This window comes from Triturus cristatus, chromosome 11, assembly GCF_964204655.1.
Source record: "Triturus cristatus chromosome 11, aTriCri1.1, whole genome shotgun sequence".
NCBI lineage: Eukaryota > Metazoa > Chordata > Amphibia > Caudata > Salamandridae > Triturus > Triturus cristatus.
The window spans coordinates 1,018,447,119-1,018,472,747 of NC_140594.1; the positions used below are offsets into that span (position 1 = coordinate 1,018,447,119).

A 25,629-nucleotide genomic window follows, 5' to 3' on the forward strand; every position below is an offset into this window, starting at 1 on the left:
AGCTGATGTGTGGCACCTGTAGTTTCAGCACTGTGAAATCAGCATGAATGGCAAAACACAGTTTGCCAGAGAGCGCTACTTATTCCTCCCGCTTAAGTACATTTTTTACTCGAGCAGCATTTTTCTCAACACAATAAGTTGCGACCTGCTGCCACTACCCGCATTGAGGAAATCTCATGGGGTGGCATTCTAGCATCTGCAATTCTTGCTAAGGGATGCAAATTCTTGCTCGAAGGCTCACCAATTTAAGATTGGCGAGCCCCTCCTAAGAAAAAACTCTACCACGCAGCAGTTGGCAGAGTTTTACCAGAATTATATGTTACAAGTGTAAAGTGGAGTGAACTCCCCCAGCGGAGCAGAGTTTATTACACACCCCATGTCACTATGATCACTTTCTGCCTCCGATGCCGCTGCTGTAATTAGCACAATATGAATTGTTCTTCTTAGACAGTTTCAATTGCTTAAACATTTAACAAGTGACAAGGTCAGTCATTAAGCATTGCAAGATTTTCAACCACTTCACAATTCGTTTCTTTGTGAAATGCAAAAAGGGTGAGTTCCTCTTTGTATCACCCCTGTTGACTTCAAAAGACACATATTTATTTGAAACTAACAGTGGCATTCAAAACTTTCCAATGAGTTTTTTTAGGCACATGAAGCTTGCAAATGTGCCCAGCTCTAGCTTCATGCTGATGAAAAGCATGTAAATCATTGTACCTCCTTCATCAGGTAATCAACGATATCAATTTTGTGGTTGCTGGTCCGGTTGTATAACTTGTAAAAGGTGTGACCAGGTAATATTAAGTCTAAATAAAGTTGTAAATTCCTTGTGGCACGCGTAATCAAAGTTGCTTATAAAAAAGAGGGGAATTTTAGCCACTAAGTCCAGAAAACAGTGAAGTTAAAGGATGATGAAGGTATAAGACCCTAGGCTTAGTAATAGTTGGTAATGGAGAGGGAATGCAGGAAGTTCAATCATCAGGGCCAGAGTTATGGAGAACTGGGGAGAGCATGTGGTCTAACGGCTAGGGCGGTTGATCTCTAATCTGGGGAACCAGGTTTGAGTCTCAGCAATGACGCTCAACATCCTGTGATTCTGGGCAAATCACTTAATCTTCCAGTGCCTAACAAAATGAATTTGTCCTTGTGTAATGCAACTGGTGCTCCTGTAAAACGCTCTGATACCCTATACATTTGGGTCAAATTCACGCTATAAAAACTCTGGAAAAAAACAAACTGAAGATGATGAAGTGACAGTCAATTTGTTTGTTATAATTGCCACAACACCACCTTTTGAATTACAGCAGATATATGGTTGACGGTTCCTTTCTAGGTGTTGTATTGTTAATGACGAGTCTTTGCCTGTCAGAAAGGAGAGCAAGAAGGAAAGATAAATACTAAGATATATTTAAATGGAATAGGAGGATGAAAAGAGAGCTATTATGAGAAGAGGAAGAGGGAGACTGTGAGAGAAGAAAATAAAGGGAGTAAAAGGGAATGAACTGAACAGAAAGATCACACACAAAAGAGATACAGAGATGTTAAGGGAAGAGAGTTCAAAAGAGCACAATTGGTATTTCCTCAAACAGGTGTTACAGAAGGCAATATAAAGTAGAGATTATGTCATTATGTTGCATGAACATTTTTGCGATATCAGAAACTGGTTAGAAATGCACAAATGTATACAAACAAATGTAAGAAAATATCATTAGTTTGACATATATTATGATGGTGACTTGGTCTCACAGTGTTCGTGTTTGGCTTTTCAGATGTTACCTTCCAACCAACACCTGCTTTAACATATCGTACAATTGGAGGAATCCTGGACTTCTACATGGTTTTGGGACCAACCCCAGAGGATGTCGTTAAGGAGTACACTTCAGTATGCAATTTTGTGTTTCTCTATGGTTGCAATATATATTTTTGCTATTTGTTTTTTCATATTGATAACATATATTCATAATGTGGTTATATTTACATCCATACCTCTTTAGCTTGTTGGGCGGCCTGTTATGCCAGCTTACTGGTCCTTGGGATTCCAACTTTGCCGGTACGGATATAAAAATGATACCGAAATTTCAGAACTATATCAAGAAATGAAAGCGGCCAATATTCCTTATGTAAGTAGAATCTTTTGTTATAAAGCACATATTTCACACCTGAGAAGTTTAAAGGAATACATTTATGTAAATAGTCTGCTTTCTCAACACTGCAGTATAATTTATTAGTTCCGATCTACGTAGTGGGAAAACAAAAACTGTTTTACTCTGATACATTGGATATGGAAGACTAATATAAAGCATAGTGCTTTATTAAAAACATTGCAGAGCAGGACAGTTTCCAAAAAGTGATGGATGTACCGTGCACCATATTTAGAGTACCACTGAAATCATTGTAAACCTACTATAACGGAGAGGACATTCTCCACTTTTTCGCAGCTGACCCTCATTTGTCAAACTCTAAATGAGTCCCCATTGTCTTTAATTACACTCTAAAATAGGTATTCAATATTGATTTTGGATCCACTCCAAGAAGGTTGTTCCCAGATATTGAGACGCATTTTCACATTTATGGTCAACATTGTTTTCGCCTGTTCTCAATTGAATTCTGATAGTCAATGGCATAGCTAGGCCTTGTACTGCCTGTGGCGGTCCCAGCCTTTGCCGCCCCGTGGCGGGCATAAGAGTGGGGGGTGCTGGTGAATGAATCCTGCATTTGCTGCCTGTGCGGTCGCAGGTAAAGGGGGTGAGGCCGCTGACTCCAAGACTCGTGCCGCCCAGGGCGTACTGCCCCACCTGCCTTACTACGCTACTGCTGATAGGAAGTATGGTAGGAAGTAATTATCACATAATATAAGGTAGGAAGAAATTGCCCCAAAACCATGCAAAAATTAAATAGAATTAGAAACCACAATACCTACTTTAATATTGTCATGAAAGAATATTACTTTAAACAAAAATATGATGGTAGGAAATACAAACCATTGTAGCTGGCTTGGAGAATAATACTTTAGCCACAATCATACCAACCTAGAAGTCCTTTTACTGCAATGCATTCATGAAGGAGTAAGTCCAATGCATTAATGCGATAATGGTATAAGTACTCCAATTTGGAAAGAGGCATGAAATAATTGAAAACACAAGCCATTTTTAAATGTAGAAGTGCCTAACATATGTTTTTTGTAGTAACCGAGTATGGTTTTTAATTCATGGAGGGAGCACTGAAATTACATCAAAGAAGGACTAGCATTGTCTACAATCAAGACCTATTTAGGTTGAGACACTAGTTGGCTTGCACTTTTCAATGTTAAAAAAAGATCAACATATTCAACTACAGGAGTAACATTATTATTTCCTGGATTTCCTATTAGTTGGGGTAACATACCCTCTTACTTAGTTTCTAAGAATTTTGCAAGTCACCAAGGAGTTCTGTGACCATTTTTGAATGGAACTTCTTGATGGCTTATAGTACCTTTTTAAGTACGCCACCCTATTCCCACACCTGTTTAAATCCTACATATCATGCTCTTTCATATGAAATACATACAATGCTTGCAAACACTAAGAGTTAACCTGGGATCTGTAGTGTTAAATTAAACACTCCATAAAAAGATGTTGCATGTTGCAAAAAGATATTCAAATTAGTTTAATGTCAATCAGATTTAAAAAATGTTGTAGCTCAGAATGTGTATAAGCATGCAGAGAGATTATGGTGCCAATTACGATCCTGTAAAAAATTTCCCCGTACGACTCGTATCCGGTCTTTTTACCGTACGAATCGTACAAGTGCCGTACAAACTGGCAATCACGATTCGCATGGTAAAAAGTCCATACAAACCGCCTTGGGAATTATTCCCCACACGTCCTCGGGTCGGAAAATGTGTCCGACACGTCCTCGGACGATTTACCGTACAAATGTGAAAAGTGAAGTCCGACCGAGGAATCACGATCCTACCCGTGCGTCCGATCTCACAACCGTATGGTAAAAACACCGTCCGCACCGAACTCCCATTGCAACCATGGAGACATGTGCCCGCATACGCGCCCAACACTCCCCCCCCCAGCACCCATACGTTCGAGTCGTACTCCCCGTGAATGTACAACCCCCCCCTGTATGTACACCCGTGTACGTGTCGAACCCCCACCCGTGTATGTACACCCCTGTACGTTCGAGTCCTACCCCCACCCGTGTACGTGTCGTACCACCGTGTATGTACACCCCAGTACGTTCGAGTCCTACCCCCACCCCTGTACGTGTCGTACCACCGTGTATGTACACCCCAGTACGTTCGAGTCGTACCCCCACCCCTGTACGTGTCGTACCACCGTGTATGTACACCCCAGTACGTTCGAGTCCTACCCCCACCCGTGTACGTGTCGTACCACCGTGTATGTACACCCCTGTACGTTCGAGTCGTACCCCCACCCGTGTACGTGTCGTACCACCGTGTATGTACACCCCAGTACGTTCGAGTCCTACCCCCACCCGTGTACATGTCGTACCACCGTGTATGTACACCCCTGTACGTTCGAGTCGTACCCCCACCCCTGTACGTGTCGTACCACCGTGTATGTACACCCCTGTACGTTCGAGTCGTACCCCCACCCCTGTACATGTCGTACCACCGTGTATGTACACCCCAGTACGTTCGAGTCCTACCCCCACCCGTGTACGTGTCGTACCACCGTGTATGTACACCCCAGTACGTTCGAGTCCTAACCCCACCCGTGTACATGTCGTACCACCGTGTATGTACACCCCTGTACGTTCGAGTCGTACCCCCACCCCTGTACGTGTCGTACCACCGTGTATGTACACCCCTGTACGTTCGAGTCCTACCCCCACCCCTGTACGTGTCGTACCACCGTGTATGTACACCCCAGTACGTTCGAGTCGTACCCCCACCCCTGTACGTGTCGTACCACCATGTATGTACACCCCAGTACGTTCGAGTCGTACCCCCACCCCTGTACGTGTCGTACCACCGTGTATGTACACCCCAGTACGTTCGAGTCGTACCCCCACCCCTGTACGTGTCGTACCACCGTGTATGTACACCCCAGTACGTTCGAGTCGTACCCCCACCCCTGTACGTGTCGTACCACCGTGTATGTACACCCCTGTACGTCAGAGTCGTACCCCCACCCGCGTATGCATGGAGCGTACCCACACCACAATATCCTAAGGACGGAGCGCACCCCAGGCCCCAACATCCCAACCGATAGTACGACTCGTACCAAGCCACACACAAGGACAGCACTGTACAACAAAAAGGCCCATGTACACACCGTATACACACCAAAAAACGCACGTACACAACCAGGACAAACCAAAACGACACAATAATACACCATTCGAATGGCACAAAGCCACAAAACATGTCCAACAACTACCAAAACAACACATTCACTGACCTGCAATAGCCAAAAACAAACAGAGGCCCAAAACACCACCACTCCTTATAACACACCCACCCAAAGTTCAAACACAGCCACACCCACCAATGGACCAATAAAAAGGGCCCACACACACAAACCATGAGCCTTTGCAACAGACTCACTGCTGCCAGGCCCCACAGACAACCTACAGCACCAAACTAGAATCTTCACCACACCTTACACTTGCACACCTTCACACAACCACCTTCTCTAACACACCCTCATCACATTCACACACACACCTGCACAACCACACCCACACACCCACAACCATCCACCCCCCCCATCATCCACACCCACACCCCTCACCATGCCTACTAACAAGAATCCAAAGTTCAGTAACCGAGAGTTGGAGGTCCTTGTCGAGGAAATCCTCAGAGTCGAGCCACAGCTCTTTGGAACCTTGGTCAGACAGACCAGCATGGCAGGAAAAACAGCCATGTGGCAGACCATCGTCGATGCTGTGAATGCTGTTGCGGACACCAGAAGGAACAAGCAGGAATGCCAAGCCAGGTGGTACGATCTGCGGAGGAGGGTCCGAGCCAAGATGCTGGATGAACACAACCAGGCCAACGCCACTGGAGGAGGGCCGCCCCGCACACCCGTACACTACCATCCCTGGGAGGAGAGGGTGATGGCCATACTGCCGGTGGAGACAGTGGAGGGATTAGGAGGACTCCGAGACCCGGGTGAGTACACAAACAACACACCTCACATGGGGGGAACGTCATCCACAACCAAACTCACAAACAGGCACGCAACCACCCCAAGCTATCGCATGACTCAACCACACTCCATGAACACGCACATGCCACTGCCGCCACCATGCCCCATGAACCCAGCTGGACAATGTCAAGTCACAGGCCACAGAAGACACCAACACATGACACGGTAACCCGGATGGCGGGAGGGTGGGCCCCAAAATTCACATAGTGCAACTCAGAAGCAGACAACAATGCCCTCTGCCCATATGGCCTAGGTCACAGCCAGACAAACAGTGTGTCCCCACACAGGAAAGACTTGCCAGCAAATGGTGGACGCCTTGCATCAACACATGGGGGTGAAGGCACTGTTTTGCACATGACAGCAGCTAATGAACAGCCAACATTGTGAAAGAGTGGCAGCACACACCACCACAGCAGCAGCGCTGAGACACACACTACACCCAATGGGTGCCTGGAGATCTGAAACAAACTCACATCAACAAGCCAAGGGCCATTCAAAGATCTGCTAACAGTGTGTGCCCAGGAAGCTGGGCTGAGGTGACAGAGGCTGACACACAGAGGGAGGGAGAGGGGGACAGAGAGGGAGGGAGAGGGGGACAGAGAGGGAGGGAGAGGGGGACAGAGAGGGAGGGAGACACAGGGAGAGCAAATCAGTCCTTGGGTGTGTGGGAATGTCTGCTCGTCAGCAGGTGGACTGCGTGCATGTAGACAAGGGTGGCCAGTGCCAGCACCCCCCCTCTCCTTCATGGCAAAACACAGGGCCATGTCACAACCTGTGCACGAGCACAACGACAGCTACCTGCATCATTGAAGTGTGTGTAACTACTTCATGTGCCCACGTACAGTGCAACACGGAAGGCGCCAATGCACGGCTCGCCACACCTGCCCACTCCACTGCTGACTGCAGTCACACTTGACGCAGCAAGTAAGACTGTGCCACACATAGTTAAAGGCGCCAAACCTGTGCCCAAGGGACACACCCATGCACAAGTGCACTGTGAGTGGAATGCCAGACAGATCCAAATTCCCAGAGGAAATGTTCCAACTTTGAAACTGATGAAACATGGATGTTGCATGTACCAAAATTAACATTGTCTCTCTCACACACAGGTCAACCTCGTGGTTCACCCCCCAACACTGGGGGGGAAGACTCACAGGACCCGGCTCTGCGGGAGGCCGATCCCACCGGCAGCGACGACTCTCACCACTCAGTGGACGAACCCGACCCCGACCAACGACCTGCAGCACCTGCATCAGGTACAACGGGGCCAACCACCACCCCCACTCCTGCCACATCCCAGGAGACACCCAGGATCCCTGCCCCACCACCACAAAGCAGCCAGGCTGGCCAGGAGGGACACGGTGTCCCGGGCACCCAGGAGGAGGCAGGCGACAACACCAATGCCACCCCTCAGGGGTCCCGGAGACCCGATGTGCCCACAAGGGCAGGCCAGGTGCAAGTGGGCAGGGGTGGTGGGAGTGGAGGACGGCGGAGGCGCCAGCCTGACCAGTTGGCTGTGGACCCGGTATATTCCCATGTCCGAAACATCCTGGACACATACCGGCAGGACACCACGGGCATGGCCCAGGTTGTGTCCACCCTCAATGAGATGAAGGGGACCCTCGATGAGATAAAGACCCAGCAGGCCCAGCAACATGCCTGTCTACTGCAACACCAACGGAGGATGGAGGACAGACAGGCTGAGCTCGTGACGGTGTTCCAGGGGATTCACAATACACTCAGTCGGATGGCCGACAACATGGGCAACCCTCCCTGTGCCAGAAGGCGGAAAACATCACCACCCACAGGGAGGGATCAGGAGGAGGAGGAAACATCCGACGGAGCATCCCAGACGTCGTCACGGCCTGCTTCTGAGGGTCCCCGCAGGAGGGCGGGTCGTCCACGGAAAAGACCGTGAGGGTCGGCGCTACATCACCATCTCCCAGGACACCTGGCCTGGCACCTGGCCCACTGGAGCAACAGCATCACAGCATCAAAAGACATTCTCTGCCACATGGCCTTGCTGGTCACCGTCTGACCAATGTTGACAAAGACTGTGGCATGGACTCTGAGGATTTCCAATGGCAAGGACACCAACTCCCCTACTGAACTTTGGATTCCAAACACCCGGAAAGCCCCTCATGTCATACCCCCCCCACTAAAATAAAACGTCACACCATGATGAGCAGATGCCTGCTGGTTGCATTATTACCTTACATGTGTCTTGTAAAGTCTAACCATGCCTGAGTTCTCCTTTGACTTCAACCATCCACACCCTGGGGCCTGAGTCTGGCACAGGACACACGGGTCACAGTGTATTAGGCAAGACAGACATGGAGCACCATACACACCCCTGATGGGCCCAACCAGCTGAGGGGGTGGCCGCACAACCGTGCTGACAGACATATTGAGTACAGCAACAGTCATGCGCAGAGGTCAGGGATCATGTCCAGTGTCCTGGGGGGCACCCAGGTATGTGTAGACAGGTGGCAGAACCATGTCCTGCAAGCTTGAGTCCGGTGGATGCACCTAATGGGGGCCTGGCCAACGTTGGATGCATGGGGATGGCACATGTCACAATACCCACACAGTCATGGACATCATGCACGATACACAGTCACATCCCACACACACAGCTTGCATCTTGCTACTCGACACATAGACACATAGCCACTATCAGGGAAAACCATGCCAGACATGCTGGATGCACCGTGGCAACATACCAGCATTGACTGAGAAGAGGCACCTTGGAGGCATAGGGACACCTTTATTAGTCATGTATTCCGGAATGCAGAGGCAACTCGGAGTACACATACACAGGTCATGCGGAGTAACATGTGGGTACAACACTGGCACCCCCCTTCTGCAGCACAAATGCGTGTTCGCCATAGAACTGGCACACAAGCGTCGGCTAACAGCTAAACACCCACAGCTGCTCACGGAGAGCCTGCCATACACCATTGATCAGCTGATGTGGAAGTCCCACAGCATGTCAACCCAATGCAAACTGTATGTGTCCGAGGGCAGTGTTACACACATTGATGCCATCATCACAATCCACTATCCCATCACTGATGACTGTCAACAAGTCTGACCATCTATTCAGGTGTACCCAGCTGCATGTCATGTGCACCATGGTGATGCGACATGTCTGCAGAGGAACCAAACATCGACAGGGGCAGTGTGCATACATCGTGAACAACTGCCACACCCAATGCACCCCTGATGCATCCCTTACCCTAAGGAGACTTCCAAACTTGTCCGTGCCTGTAACGCTGAGTCAGCACACGATGACGTGTCCATGAGGAATAGCAGTGCCACAACAATGCAACCAGCAGACGCCATGCACAAGTACCTGGGGAAGAGAGACACACAAGCAGTCAGACACAAGAAGCACAGCCACTTGCATGTGCATTTACTCGACACATGTATGGATGACAACATGCTAGGTCACAATTATGACTGGGGAAATACAACCATCACTGGCACCATCACTCCAGTGACACACCCACACACACCTCTGACTCACGTGCCATACATGCAGGTGGAGACACACATCACAACACATGCCACACGGGGACCAATGCGTGCACACTCAGACACTGGTACTCACCACTAAGCAAAGAAGTCGCGTATGAGCCGAGTCCGGATGTCCTCTTGCGGCTCCACATCCTCCACATCACTAGCCCCATTGCCAAGACCTTCGTCGTGCTGGAAGTCTACGCAAAATACAGGACGGACAGACTGTACCCACCAACAACACATGCTCGTTCGTTGCGCAGCTGCGTCATCATTTCAGGCATCCTGCTACGCCTCATGATGTAGGCATCGTGTGCTGATCCTGGGAAACGAGCACAGACATGTGGAATCACCATGTTGGACAGACACACCACAAGGGCATTGATGGAGTGGTAGTGCTTGCGATTGCGGTACGCTACCTCCTGTGCGTGTGGTGGTACCAAAGCTACATGTGTCCCATCTATGGACCCAATGACATGGGGCATCCCTCCCAGGGCATAGAATCCACGCTTGACCACAGTCAACATTTCAGGGGTTGGGAAATGGATAAACTCATCCAGGTGAATCAACATGGCCTCTAAGAAATCATGCAGCACATGGCAGAACATGCTCTGGGACATGCCACCAACATGAGCTATGGTATTTTGAAAGGTACCCGTGGCTAGAAAATGTAGGGCTGCCATTACCTTCAGCTTGGGTGTCAGTGCCGTAGGATACCTGTGCAGCGGTTGCAGGTGTGGTGCCAGTCTCGCCGTCAACTCCAGAATCAACCGTTGGGGGAAGCGGTAGCACCGGATACAATCATTCTCCCGCATGGCAGCCAAGTCCGGAATAGCTCGGGGAAGAGGCGGCGCTCTGCAGGAAATTGGAAATGACAAGGAGGAGTGAGTGCACCACAACAACAAATAATTTGTCCTGAGCACATGTTAATCTGTCTATACACATATGCTACATACGGAGTGAGGTATGTGCCACATGCCCTGGACACGTATGGCTGGCAGGTGACACTCCTCCCAAGACCCAGCGACACATGCAGATTGAGAACCTCCACATGCCATGGCATGGGATTAGCTGTGTCCCAGTGCAAGTGAACAGCCAGACGCAAGACAGGAGTGACATACACCCACACATCAGCAGAAGTATGATGTCGATTGCAGAGACTGGTAGCGGAACACTAGAGCCACAGGTCACATGACATTACACTAGGACAGGCCACACACCTTGCCATGAAGGTGCACATGTGATGACTCACCACACATTCATAGAGAGGATGCAGACATGTCCTTGTTACGCTAATCCGTGTCCCATGCATACATACACACCTTACATCCGAGACCACATGTGGCCTGGTGTGCGTAACAGTGTACAATGGCCATCTACACACAGACACATGTTGGTAGCTGCAACGGCTGCAGCTTTCGAGGGAGCTCAAACATCTACCTAATGTGAACCCCCCACACATACATGACATAGTCACATCGTGCACCGTGGGTAGTCACATGTCAGGTGTGGTAACCCCTGTACCGGGCCTCAGGGGACACTTCCGTGTGTTGTTGTCCGTGCCATGCCAGTGACGCTCATCCCAAGTGTGCAATACGACATGCACACATGTCAAAGGAGTCAAGGGCATGCCTGGCACACATTGCACCGTCACACATCACATATGTACACATCTCATCATACATCTGGTGCCTTCTCCACTCAGGAGTGTTGTGCCACATCACACCCTTTAACACCTGTGCCCCACACATGTTGTACTGGCCAGACTATGCCTTGTTGTCCATCCATGGACATGTATGTCAGCCCTATCCCTTCCTGTGTGCTGCCTGTCACCACTGTGATGTGTGAAAAACACCGTACTACTGCTAAGAGGGCCTGTGTACCTTCCCGTATCACTATGGGAGTGCTGCCGTATGTGTACCCATCGTGATGGTGAGCGTACAGGCATGTGTACGGTCCGTACCACTACGAGTACGCATACGCGAGGACACCCATAGTGATAGGGAGCGTACAGGCGTGTGTACGAGCCGTACCACTACGAGTACGCATACGCGAGAACACCCATAGTGATAGGGAGCGTACATCACTATGGGTGTCCTCGCGTATGCGTACTCGTAGTGGTACGGACCGTACACACGCCTGCACGCTCACTATCACTACGAGTACGCATACGCGAGAACACCCATAGTGATAGGGAGCGTACATCACTATGGGTGTCCTCGCGTATGCGTACTCGTAGTGATAGTGAGCGTGCAGGCGTATGTACGGTCCGTACCACTACGAGTACGCATACGCGAGGACACCCATAGTGATAGGGAGCGTACAGGCGTGTGTACGAGCCGTACCACTACGAGTACGCATACGCGAGGACACCCATAATGATGTACGCTCACTATCACTATGGGTGTCCTCGCGTATGCGTACTCGTAGTGGTACGGACCATACACACGCCTGCACGCTCACTATCACTACGAGTACGCATACGCGAGAACACCCATAGTGATAGGGAGCGTACAGGCGTGTGTACGGGCCGTTGCTATGCATTTGGGGTGCCCTAGGGCCCCGGAATGCACCGTACCTGTGTGTGAAGCTCCAAATTACATAGGGGACACATGGGGGACAAGTATTAAGGCCTACATGCATGCTGGTTGTTATGGAGACCAAGTTTTAAGTTTGATTTTGTTCTGGAAGGTGCACAGCAGAAGTCAGTTGGAATGAATCTACATTGTTGCAATGTGTTTGTGGGGTTGACATCATGCTGACGAAAAAGACAGAATGAGAACCCACTGACTGCTAGGTTTGAAGGGATTGGAGGAAACATAGGATGCAAATGTGAGTGACCAATCACTCTGCACTCCTGTGAATGAAATGGGCCAGCAAGGCAGATATAAGGCAAGCAGGTCCCATGAGGGAGCACTTGCCTGCACATCTCTGTATTCCACGACCCAGCTGCTGCTACTGATTCCCTGGAACCATGTCAAGGGCTGTGGAGAGGTCACAGCCATTCACCCTGGAGGAGAACATGGCTTTGGTGGATGTGATCCTCCCACAGTACCCCATGCTGTATGGGCGACCAGGTTATCAGGTGAGTGCAGTGTCCACTGACACAGACTGTGCCCCTTTTTCGTGACTGTGACTTCTGCCATTGTGTCCAGGTGTGACCCACATGCTATGTACTGTAAGGGGGGTCCCAGGGGTGGGAATGCCTGATGTCTCCCAGCAGAGCCCAGACACAGGAGGGGTGTGTGCCTATCACTCCCAGCAGTGCCCAGAGACAGGAGGGGTGTGTGCAGAGTCCTCCCAGCAGTGCCCAGAGACAGGAGGGGTGTGTGCAGAGTCCTCCCAGCAGTGCCCAGAGACAGGAGGGGTGGGTGCCTATCACTCCCAGCAGTGCCCAGACACAGGAGGGGTGGGTGCCTATCACTCCCAGCAGTGCCCAGAGACAGGAGGGGTGGGTGCCTATCACTCCCAGCAGTGCCCAGAGACAGGAGGGGTGGGTGTGATGCACAGTGTGAGCCTTGATAATTGATTGTGTCTTTACCCTCATTCCACCTGTGTACTTTCACTGGCACGTACAGCTTTTGCCCTTCCCCAGAGGAGTATGTCCCTATGGCAAAGGTGCAATGCGTTGGCTGCATGACATGCCTTGTTGTAACCAGCTAATTTGTTCCCATATGTGTCTCTGTGACATGTTGCAGGTGTATTGATGTAGTGTCACTTTTTCATCCTCACAGGTAGGCGCCACTGCCAAGGAGCAGATCTGGCTGACCGCCGTCAGTGCCGTGAGGGGTGCGGATGGACGGAGGCGGAGCCTGTCCCAGGTGAGGAAACGCTGGCAGGATATCCGGTGCTGGACGCGGAGGATCGCACGGGTCCTGCTGGGGGACTCACCTGAGAGCCATAAGAACCGTGGGCGCCGCCGTCTCTCCCACATCCACAAGCGTGTGCTGGCGGTGGTCTTTCCCAACTTGGACAGGCGCCTGCAGGAGATGCAGCAGCAGCAAGGGGGTAGGTACATGTGTGTTTCTTGTATTTCACCAGCATTTGTACGTGCACTGTTCCATGGGTACACTGCCAGGGTTATATGGTGCTGTGCGGATCCTGTTACCCCCAGTGTTGCAGTGCTCTCCTGCCTCCCTTCCCCTCCTTGCAATGTGTTCCCTGGTCTGTGTGTAGTCACTCGGTCACAAGGTTATGTAGCCTGGCACCTTCTCAAAGTGTACTATGCCTGCAGCATCATGTGTGGGGGTGGTGTCTAACAGGTATTGGGACCTTGCCTGTGCCCTGTCCCGTTCTGGACTTGTGGGTTCCATGTCAGTTGGCACTAATGGTGAGTCCAGACATGGGAGTTAATCTCTCAAGTGCGAGGCCTTCCAGTACGCATGTCCTATGTGGTGGCCTGTGACATGATGTGCATCAGTGTGCGGTACGCATAGTGCAGGGATGTTAGCGTGTGTTGCAGTCATTCCCATTCAGGAGCATGGAGTTGTGTAGCCACTACTGTCCCCAGGGGCATATTTTCCTAGGTCTCATGTGTGTAATCAGAAACTGTCGACAATCTCTGTGTCTACAGCATAGGTTGTGCTCTGTGCCAGTGTCCCCTGGCACCATGTATATTGACGTGAAATGTAGTACAAGTGTCCACTGTCCAGCCTGACCTGATTTTCCCAGTACATACACACGGTGGCCATTGCCTGTGTGTCTTGTTACAATCATCTCATGATGCCCATTTGTACATGCTTATTTGGACAGGCGCACCTTGGGTATTTTGTGTGCAATATGGATTTTTTACATCCCATGTGTATTTCACCCAGACTAAGAGATGTACGTGCTTCCTGTGTCTCCATAGATTTGTCTTATGTAGGGGGTGGGTGGTGCGGGCATGGCCTTCATGTCACAACCTGATGTCTCCTTGCTAGGACTGGCCAGTGTGTGATGTTTGCCTGGACATACACTCAAGGTGCAGTGTGCCAGTCAGGGTGGGCATGTTATCAGTATTACCTATGCTGCATGTGCCTCTAGTACCTGCCTATGGTCCCTGCTCATCCCTATTTCCTGCCACGCTGTGTGGTGCAGATGCAGTGCTGGATTGTCCCCAGGGCCTTGCTCCTCAGTCAAATTTCCATGTCATCTCATTTGCTATTGTTTCATGCTCTCCATAGTTTTTCTGTGGCATGCTGGGTCAAACAACTGTGTCTTGCAGGGCCTACATATGTACCTTGTTTTGTAGTTGTAACTCTTCTTTTGTTTCAGGCTATGCACTGTAACCTAAGTAGATTGGACTAATGTGACATATGTATACAGGTGTATGATTAATTTCTGTCTCTTCACCCTGCCCACAGCATCGTCGGGGGACACGGAGGGAGACATGGACACAGACGTCGCTGAGGGACCGAGCACCAGTGCCAGCGGTGAAATCGCGGCTGGCACATCGAGTGGGCACGAGGCGGAGGAGAGTGAACCCGGGGACCTGTCGACTGGCACAACAGAGTATGAAGCTGACTTGTCCGAGGATGATCTCTCCGAGTGGGCGGTGGCTGCACCACCATCTGACAGCAGCCCTACATCTCGCCCCGCCCCCTCCATTGGCATCAGCCGCCTCCCACGTGCTCGTGTCCCTTCCCAGCGTCCCCATTCACCGCATGTCTCCTTCCTGCCAGGCACCGCACCCCCTGCCCCTGTCTCCACTGCTGCCGCCAATGCCGAGTCTGTGGACATCCAGCGGCAGTTGCAGGTTGGTCAGACTGCGATCCTTAATGTCCTCCATGCCCACGGCCAGGTCCTCAACAACATGGAGGCATACTTGGAGGGCATTCATTCATCGCAGGCTGACCAACGCAACTTGCTGAGGTCGATAGACTCGACACTGACTGCAGCAGTGGGTCTCCTGCAGCGCTACATCCCACCCCCTACCCCTGCCCCTTCCACACTTCCCACTCCCATACCTGTCCCACATACACCCAGACGTCAGCATGCACCCACCACAACAGACACAGGCACCACACCAGCAGGGAAGGTCCGCCGCACACCTCCTGACACACACACACAGGGTGTAGTAGGCACACCCACTGGGTCGGGGGGCAAACGTGTGACACGCAGCCAGAGTGGGAGTCCGCATTCCACCCAATCCACTCCCTCCAAATCCCCTCCCCTCAGCTCTCCTGGCCACCTCTCCCCCAAAGACTCATTCATGGCCGCTCTGTCCCTGAGCCCCACATTGACACCACCCCGCAAGCGGTCAAGGAAGTCCACGGTCAGGGTGCTTGAGTCCCCCCCCCCTGTCCACCCCCACCCCCAGTGGCGCTGCGACCCATCCCTCTGACCCCCCCCCTCCTTGGGGCCTGTGGTTCCTTCGGGTGCAGGGGAGTCCCTGGAGGACCTTGCCAAGGTGTGCAGCGCGCTCCTAGAATCCACCTTTGGCCCTGCCCCACCCCCTGTGGTGGAGTCCTCCATCCCTGCACCCAATTCGCCTACCCTTTGCCCTCCTGTCCCTGCGGTGCCTGTTCCTTCCCCCCCCACATGATGCCCTCACCCCTGTGGAAGACGACGACTTGTAACTGTGCAGGCAAGCTAGGGGACACGCGTCCCACTGTGTCCCCCCGTCCAGCTGTGACTCATGGACTGCCCTATGGGCTTTGTAAATATTGAACTTTCTGAGAACAAACAATTTTTGATAATGCTGATTAAAGCCATTTTTGTTTCCTTTGAACACTACTGCTTTACTGATATTGCTGTTGGTGGGGCTGCTACATGAATATGGGTGGTGATCATGTGTTGGGTGTGTGGGAAATGTAGTAGTGTGCTGGTCATAGGGGGGACCCTGGTATCTGTGTGCCATCACACGGTGTTAGCTAGGTTTCTCTGTCCATGTACGCAGTTGCTGCATGGTGGAATTGTACCACGGTGTATTCCTTCCTCTGTGTACCCTGACATCTTCCCTGCAGGGTGTTCCCAATATGTGGTGCTGAGCTGTGTCTACATCAGCTGGGTGTGTGACGGACTCCTTCTACTTTGCACATGCATGCTGAGCGATATCTCCACCTGTATCATTCGTGGCATCCTTGGTAGTCATAGTACTTGTGTGTGTGGACTATTGACATGACTTCATGTGGACATGTTTTCTTTTCTGCGCTATGCATGCGTATACTCCAAGCCTCGCACACATGTGGTACATGTACTGCAGGGTCTTTGTGCACCTGACTGACATTTGTGGGCATGGTATCTGTGGCTACTCCACCCTTAGCGTTTCATGGGCACTGCTGTGAGTGTTAGGCACCCACCCCTCCTGTCTCTGGGCACTGCTGGGAGTGATATGCACCCACCCCTCCTGTCTCTGGGCACTGCTGGGAGGACTCTGCACACACCCCTCCTGTCTCTGGGCACTGCTGGGAGTGATAGGCACCCACCCCTCCTGTCTCTGGGCTCTGCTGGGAGGACTCTGCACCCACCCCTCCTGTCTCTGTGCACTGCTGGGAGGACTCTGCACACACCCCTCCTGACTCTGGGCACTGCTGGGAGGACTCTGCACACACCCCTCCTGACTCTGGGCACTGCTGCAAGTGATAGGCACCCACACCTCCTATGTCTGGGCACTGCTGTGAGTGTTAGGCACCCACCCCTCCTGCGTCTGGGCACTGCTGGGAGGACTCTGCACACACCCCTCCTGTCTCTGGGCACTGCTGGGAGTGATAGGCACCCACCCCTCCTGTCTCTGGGCTCTGCTGGGAGGACTCTGCACCCACCCCTCCTGTCTCTGTGCACTGCTGGGAGGACTCTGCACACACCCCTCCTGACTCTGGGCACTGCTGGGAGGACTCTGCACACACCCCTCCTGACTCTGGGCACTGCTGCAAGTGATAGGCACCCACACCTCCTATGTCTGGGCACTGCTGCAAGTGATAGGCACCCACACCTCCTATGTCTGGGCACTGCTGTGAGTGTTAGGCACCCACCCCTCCTGTGTCTGGGCACTGCTGGGAGGACTCTGCACACACCCCTCCTGCCTCTGGGCACTGCTGGGAGGACTCTGCACACACCCCTCCTGTCTCTGGGCACTGCTGGGAGGACTCTGCACACACCCCTCCTGACTCTGGGCACTGCTGCAAGTGATAGGCACCCACACCTCCTATGTCTGGGCACTGCTGTGAGTGTTAGGCACCCACCCCTCCTGCGTCTGGGCACTGCTGGGAGGACTCTGCACACACCCCTCCTGCCTCTGGGCACTGCTGGGAGGACTCTGCACACACCCCTCCTGTCTCTGGGCACTGCTGGGAGGACTCTGCACACACCCCTCCTGACTCTGGGCACTGCTGCAAGTGATAGGCACCCACACCTCCTATGTCTGGGCACTGCTGTGAGTGTTAGGCACCCACCCCTCCTGCGTCTGTGCACTGCTGGGAGGACTCTGCACACACCCCTCCTGCCTCTGGGCACTGCTGGGAGGACTCTGCACACACCCCTCCTGTCTCTGGGCACTGCTGTGAGTGTTAGGCACCCGCCCCTCCTGTGTCTGGGCACTGCTGGGAGGCCTCTGCACACACCCCTCCTGTGTCTGGGCACTGCTGGGAGTGTTAGGCACCCACCCCTCCTGTGTCTGGGCACTGCTGGGAGGCCTCTGCACACACCCCTCCTGTGTCTGGGCACTGCTGGGAGTGTTAGGCACCCACCCCTCCTGTGTCTGGGCACTGCTGGGAGGCCTCTGCACACACCCCTCCTGTGTCTGGGCACTGCTGGGAGTGTTAGGCACCCACCCCTCCTGTGTCTGTGCACTGCTGGGAGGACTCTGCACACACCCCTCCTGTCTCTGGGCACTGCTGGGAGTGATAGGCACCCACCCCTCCTGTCTCTGGGCACTGCTGGGAGGACTCTGCACACACCCCTCCTGACTCTGGGCACTGCTGGGAGTGATAGGCACCCACCCCTCCTGTCTCTGGGCACTGCTGGGAGGACTCTGCACACCCCCCTCCTGTCTCTGGGCACTGCTGTGAGTGTTAGGCACCCACCCCTCCTGTGTCTGGGCACTGCTGGGAGGACTCTGCACACACCCCTCCTGCCTCTGGGCACTGCTGGGAGGACTCTGCACACACCCCTCCTGTCTCTGTGCACTGCTGGGAGGACTCTGCACACACCCCTCCTGTGTCTGGGCACTGCTGGGAGGAATCTGCACGCACCCCTCCTGTCTCTGGGCACTGCTGGGAGTGATAGGCACCCACCCCTCCTATGTCTGGGCACTGCTGGGAGGACTCTGCACACACCCCTCCTGTCTCTGGGCACTGCTGGGAGGATATATGTACGCTTTGTCCATACACGTGTGTGGGTTCGCTCCATGGGGGTACGGGTCGTACTTACACTGTTGGGGTGGGGGGTACGCTCAATGCATACGGGTGGGGGGACGTGTCGTACTTACACTGTTGGCATGGGGGGTACGCTCCATGCATACGCGGGTGGGGGGACGTGTCGTGCGTATAATGTTGGCATGGGGTACGCTCCATGCATACGCGGGTGGGGGTACGTGTCGTACTTACACTGTTGGGGTGGGGGTTCGCTCCATACGTCCGCGGGTGAGGGTACGTGTCGTTCTTACACTGTTGGGGTGAGGGTTCGCTCCATACGTCCGCAGGTGAGGGTACGGGTCGTACTTACACTGTTGGGGTGGGGGTACGCTCCATACGTACGCGGGTGGGGGTACGGGTCGTACTTACACTGTTGGGGTGGGGGTACGCTCCATACGTACGCGGGTGGGGGTATGGGTTGTACTTACACTGTTGGGGTGGGGGGTACGCTCCTTGCATACGCGGGTGGGGGTACGTGTCGTACTTACACTGTTGGGGTGGGGGTACGCTCCTTGCATACGCGGGTGGGGGTACATGTCGTACTTACACTGTTGGCATGGGGGGTACGCTCCTTGCATACGTGGGTGGGGGTACGTGTCATACTTACACTGTTGGGGTTGGGGGTACGCTCCATGCATACTGGGTGGGGGTACGGTCCGTACATATCCGTCCCCACGCTATGTGATGCTTGTGCGGCCCGTACCCAGGCCTTTGCCACGTGGGTACGAGCCGTCCCGCCATTGTTGGGGTGACGTAGGTGTGGGCGTGGTACGACTCGTACCCACGCTCTTAAGGCGTGGGTACGGGACGTACCTGTCTGGTTGTGTTGCCGGTTCGCGTCTTCAAGAACTTCCGTTGTGGCGGTCGCTGGCTTAGCTGGACACGCCCCCACCCCCTCGTAGTTACCAGGGCCTGAGGGTCAGGTATGTCCAGGGCATGTGTGCTGTGTGACTTTGGTGGGGCTTTTGTGGCCTGCCCTGCTCCTGCCACCCCCCCCTTTCCCCCCTCCCTTTGTTGTTCTGACCTTCTGCGGCGTCTGCGTCGTAACTAGGGGTGGGCGGAATTTGCGGAATTAACCTTCGCAAATTATCGCGAGAATGTTTAAAATTATCGCAAACAAGCAGAAATATCGCGAAGATGCGGAAGTTTTTTTCCGGCATGTTCGCGCGATTTTCTGCATGGTTGCGGGTCGCCAACTTACCCATGTGGCTGCTTGCGGGCGCGGCCATCTTGTTTTGAGTTGTTCTCGCGGTGCATGATCGCGAGAAGAAAGACGTGATCGCGCGACGCATGACGTCACTGCGGGCGCGAACTGTCGCGAGACAGCGCAAATGGCTAAAAACAATACAACATCTCATGGAGAACGCGACCGGATCAAGAAAACTTGTCGGCGAACGCAGGGATTCAGGTAAGGCGATCGCGCGCGCGCGAGAATGTATCATTTTACAGCGCGAGCAAGAAACAAATTATCGCCAAGCTGCGGAAACCGGAATTTTTGACATTTTCGCGCTCTCCGCGGAACGCAAAAATGTCAAATTATCGCAATTTCCGCGAACGGAACGAAATTTTTGCCCAGGCCTAGTCGTAACCTGTAGAGGAGGTGAACTGCTATGAGGGCCGGGATGACACGTAGGTTCGGGTCCATGTCTGTCCGTCGCGTACGGGTACTCCTTGTTCGTGTCGTCCTGTCTGTCCGTCGCGTACTGGTACTCCTTGTTCGCGTCGTCCTGATTTCCCGGCAGTTTTTGGCTGCCGGGAAATATTCACCGTGCCGGATGACGTCGGTGCGAATCGTAATTCCTGGTTTGTGAATGGCAGGCTGCGAGCGTCCCGACGTCAGCTCGCGCTTTCCCGGATCGCATTTGTATGTTTATTTTGGTCGGTCGGGGTTTTGTACGATTCGTACGGAAATGGTGTTTCCGTGCGAATCGTAATTCCATGCTGGTAGATTTTGACGACCGGGTACGCATCGGACGGAGAATATGCTCCGTCCGACGGTTCGTACCCGGTTTTTACAGGATCGTAATTGGCACCTAAGTCTTTCCTGTATTGACCGACAGTGTGCAGAAAATAAACATGCTCTCATAAATATCTCTTATATGCTGGTCAGTGTGCATTTTGAAAAACAGCAAGAAGAACACAAAGCAAGTACTTGATTTTATTGATTAAACTCCAGCTGGAATTATGCTCTGTGAATTCTCTGTGACCTGCATCTTGACCTGGCTTCTTGCTCTGGCAGACGGCATTATGCCATCAGACCTCAATTGTAATTAATTATTGCATTTGAACAGCTATATAATTATTTATAAGTGACAAGTGACAAGAGATGTCTCAAGTCTTCTGTAATATAGTAATTAGAGACAGTCTTTTATAGTGGACCCTATACATCTCTATCTATCTATCTATCTATCTATCTATCTATCTATCTATCTATCTATCTATCTATCTATCTATCTATCTATCTATCTATCTATCTATCTATCTATCTATCTATCTATGTTATCTCTATTGCTATCTCCACATCTATTGCTCTATCAATACCATATTACCTACTGACCGTCGCAAGTAGGTAATTATATTTAGGATCTAGGAAAAGCATTATATGTTGCTAAAAACTTTGGCGCCATTTTACAAGTCTTCACGAAATTTTCAAACCTAGTTTGCCAGTCCCTTCGACTACCGTATGGAAAATTGTGGGGTGAACCAAAAAGCAGAGGCCTAGGAAAAAGGTCCCAAAAAGCTCTTTCCTGATGCAATTTGTCATTGTGATTCTAGAATATACTACAGCCTGAACCACTGAGCGGAACTACAGCAGATTTGACAGTAACTAGATTTTTTCGAGAAAGAGTGCTTTCTGAAATTTGGTGTAAATCTGTTCAGTAGTTTTGGAGTTATTAAAGTAAAATATTTATGTATATCTAGAGACATGGAGCCGCCGCAGATACTCTGCAGAGGATCCACGGATCTGCGTGCCAACAGCAATGCCATGCTTGGCTGGCTGTAACCTGAGACGAAGGTTGTGTCCACATTTTGTGCATTGGGACATCGTTTCCAGGGCGAAAAATACAATTCACACACCCAGTCGCAGAGCCATAAAACTTACACACACACACTCACAGACTCACACAGCCACTCACACAGCCACTTACACAACCACTCACACACTCATACAGCCACTCACAGACCACTCACAGACCCACAAAACAAATCACACACCCAGCCACATACACCCACATGGTCACTCACACAGCTACTCACACAGACAGGCAGTGATAAAATTATAAAAAGTACAATAGCATATGTTTGTATTAAATGTGTTGTAATTTTATTATTGAATGTGTGCAATATAACAGGCAGAACCCTTATTTGTCCAAGAATTCGGAACAGATATCAGGATCCAAAAAAATGTATTAAAAAAAAAAGAAATAGTTGGCGCATTGCATTTTTAGAAAGACTACATAAGGTACCTTACTTTAATTTTTTTTTACAAAAATGGTTTTAAAATATATAATAAGAATGTGTGATTTAAAATGTATTTACAAACGTGTGAAAATGTATATTAGTAAATTGAACTTATGGGTCAACTCTTAGCACACTTTACACTAAAATAACAGGAAATTCACTATAAAAAGTGAAGGTTGCAGGAGAGCTATAGTTTGGAAATAGCATTTAAAAAGCGTAGAAATTCACTGAAATAAACAAAGGTTACACGGACGTTATAGCTAGGAAAGAAAAGTTGAAAAAACCCTTAGAAATTCACTGAAAAGACCAAAGGTTACTGCAACTATATAGTTAAATTCAGATTTTACACACACAAAACCATAGAAATTCGGTAGTTATAGTTATCTCAAGTAGCTCTAACTCATGCCCTAAGGTAACTATAACTTGTGCCATCGCTATGCACTGCTAATTACCCCATATATTACGTCACTCATGACATCTTCTATGACATCATTGATAATATCACTACAACATTTGCGGTGAAATTGCTGATGAGAAAAATATGCATGGCGGGTGCATGAGTTTTCATAATTTTAATACATTATTTGACAACAAAATGAAAAACATCGAATCAGTGGAGTAATTAATTTTTAAAGATTTTAGTGAAAATAGAACCAAAAAGCACAGAGCACCAACTATGGATATCTGGTTGCACTGGGCCGGGTCACAGTTACAAGTTCAGGCTGACCACGATGGAGTGCAGGTCGACTACAGTCACCAGGTTAAGTCCGCTGAAGTTTTACCTACTCAAATCTGTACCAAGAGTCCCTTTTTCGATGCAGAGGGCCTCGAGGAGCAGGGAGAGTGTTGTTGAAGGCTGCCGGTGTAACATGAGGACCAGGCCTGGCGTCGCGGACAAGCATTGCTGGAGCTACGTGTTGGCGGTGACTGGGTGCGATCGATGCTGTAGTGCAAAGGGTCAGGCTGACAGAGCTTCTTTTTGAGTCGCAGTGCAAGTGGCGAGGTCTTGGTATGAACAAAAAGCTTAAATACAGCTCCCTGAGCCACACCACTTGGCAGTCAGCAACACACTGCAGCTGAGTTCAGGGGCTGGTGCAAGAAGTTGGAGAGCCATTTATGTCCTTACAGCCTAGATGATGGGAGCCCTCACCCTAGCCATTGGAGTCGCCAAATCAGAAGGACAAAAAAAGAAATTAAAAAAAATCAACTTTCAGTTGCCCTAACCGGGTTCTGGTAATCTTTGACATAAACAATGTCTAGGTGGAGAACCAACGGGAAAACCCATAGGGTTGTTAGAATTTCGGTCTGCCATGAACAATTGAATGTAGACTTAGTTCCATACATATGGGCACACAAACAAGCTAGAAGGAGTAAGGGGTATTTATATTACTTTACTTCTTAAGCACCAGTCCATTGCTGTGATATTGTGCTTTTAGATACTTGCTAACTACGGCGGTCTTTTGGATTGCCAGAGATCTGTACACTAACCCTCTAGGTGGAGAAAGGGGCATCACAATTACATCACTCCCCAAGCTCCGGACCACTGTTATGGCATAAACTCTCTGAGACCGGTGAACTATAATAGTCATGTAAACTGCAAAGATTGGGTGTGGAGATGTACAAATAGCCAGAGATGCAAGGATTGACAAAAGACAATAGTCACAAAGAAGGAGTCTATGCGAACACAAGTCCTAGAATTCATTATTATTCTCACAAAAAAGAAGCTCTTCTCTTTTAAATGCCTTTGCTTGCAGAGTTTGACTATAGGGCGACGTTCCTACTCTGGCCCCGGGTTTGGACTGGCAATAATAAACCTTTGGGTAAGGAAGTTATTCTTCTAATTTAATGATTTTATGACTGGAGATGGTTGCAGATGAATTAAAGATGAGTGTCTCACTATTCACAGTGTGTTGGGTGCTACATTATGGTGAGAGGTTTATATAAATTAACTTTTTTGAAATGTGAAGATCGATACTTCCATTAACGGGGGGATATCCTGTCCGATGTAGGTACACCTCATGAGTGTGTCTACCATTAGCAAATATTGCTGTATATCTATCCCTATTACTCAGTGCAGTTAACTAGGAGGGAGTACCATTGCTTCCCAATGGATCTGTATCCTGAAGAAAGCTGGCAACCCACTAGGGCGATAGGAACAGGCTGAAACATGTGGATATTAGCAGATTAGGTGATGGAGATATAGTCCTCCTGGTACACCCTCTTAATAATATTTTTTAATCCTGCCAAGAGGGGCCTATAATAAATAAGAAGAGGGGCATAATCTTAGACAGTTTTAACACTCTTTCTTTCTGCAATTGGGATCCTTTCTTGTTAAATTCTTTCCAAAAAAATATATGTGCTCCACCTTGAGCGTTGGTGTACGCCATGTGGTAGAAACAGCCTTATGATGAAGCATGCCACTATTTAGTGGGTGAGGGCAGTTTTAGTAACCCTTTGGATTTTCCAGTTGGTTCTATTCCTATACTTTCTTTATGTCATAGATTCCCAGATCCCGATTAGGGCAACTGGTAGTTGATTTACATATTATTATTTATTTGTCATTCCTGTTTGGTGAGTTGTATAGTCTGGTTTAGAGAGACAGTGAAGGCTCACTCTCTAGTCCCTCCCAGTTTTGTGTTTTGTATAGCCATTGGAGTCACTCTAGTGTCCTGAATTCAAGGGAGAAGTTGTAATTATGTTTTCTTCTCACCCAGGCAAGAGGACAGCAGGCACCAGGTCAGCAGACCAGAGCAGCATTTCCTTCAGAGCATCAGTCTAGCAGACTGGCAGCCTTTCAGCAGCACAGCAGTCATTCTTCCTGGCAGAGTGTCCACAGGCCCAGAAGTATACTGAAGAGTTGGTACCTGAGGTCCCCTTTTTATACCCTGGTGCCCTGGTTCTGGAAGGTGGGAGATGCATCTAGGCAGTAGCTTTTAAATCCCCTCCTCTGGCTCCAAGCTGGCTACAGTGACAATGTGAAGTCAATTAGTCATTTGTGTTAAGGCAGAGAACAGCCTATCTAGTTGCAAGTGCAGTGCTCAGCTCCGGCCCCAGCCAGCAGATGGCCCATTCAGACACAACCTAACCCCTATGTTGTGTGACTGGCTGGAAGGAATACACAAAGTCTAACTACCAGTTACACACACTCATGT

General features: G+C 50.5%; 1 protein-coding gene across 3 annotated transcripts in view; it reads left to right on the top strand.

The window, feature by feature from the left end:
* Positions 1–25,629, top strand: part of LOC146785847 (maltase-glucoamylase-like) — a 783,978-nt gene that overhangs the window by 462,085 nt on the left and 296,264 nt on the right. For all 3 annotated transcript variants that reach the window (XM_085635202.1, XM_085635203.1, XM_085635205.1), the window contains 2 exons: positions 1,770–1,882; positions 1,995–2,120. In XM_085635202.1, coding sequence (XP_085491328.1) covers positions 1,770–1,882; positions 1,995–2,120 — 239 coding nt within the window. The remainder of the gene's footprint in view (positions 1–1,769; positions 1,883–1,994; positions 2,121–25,629) is intronic.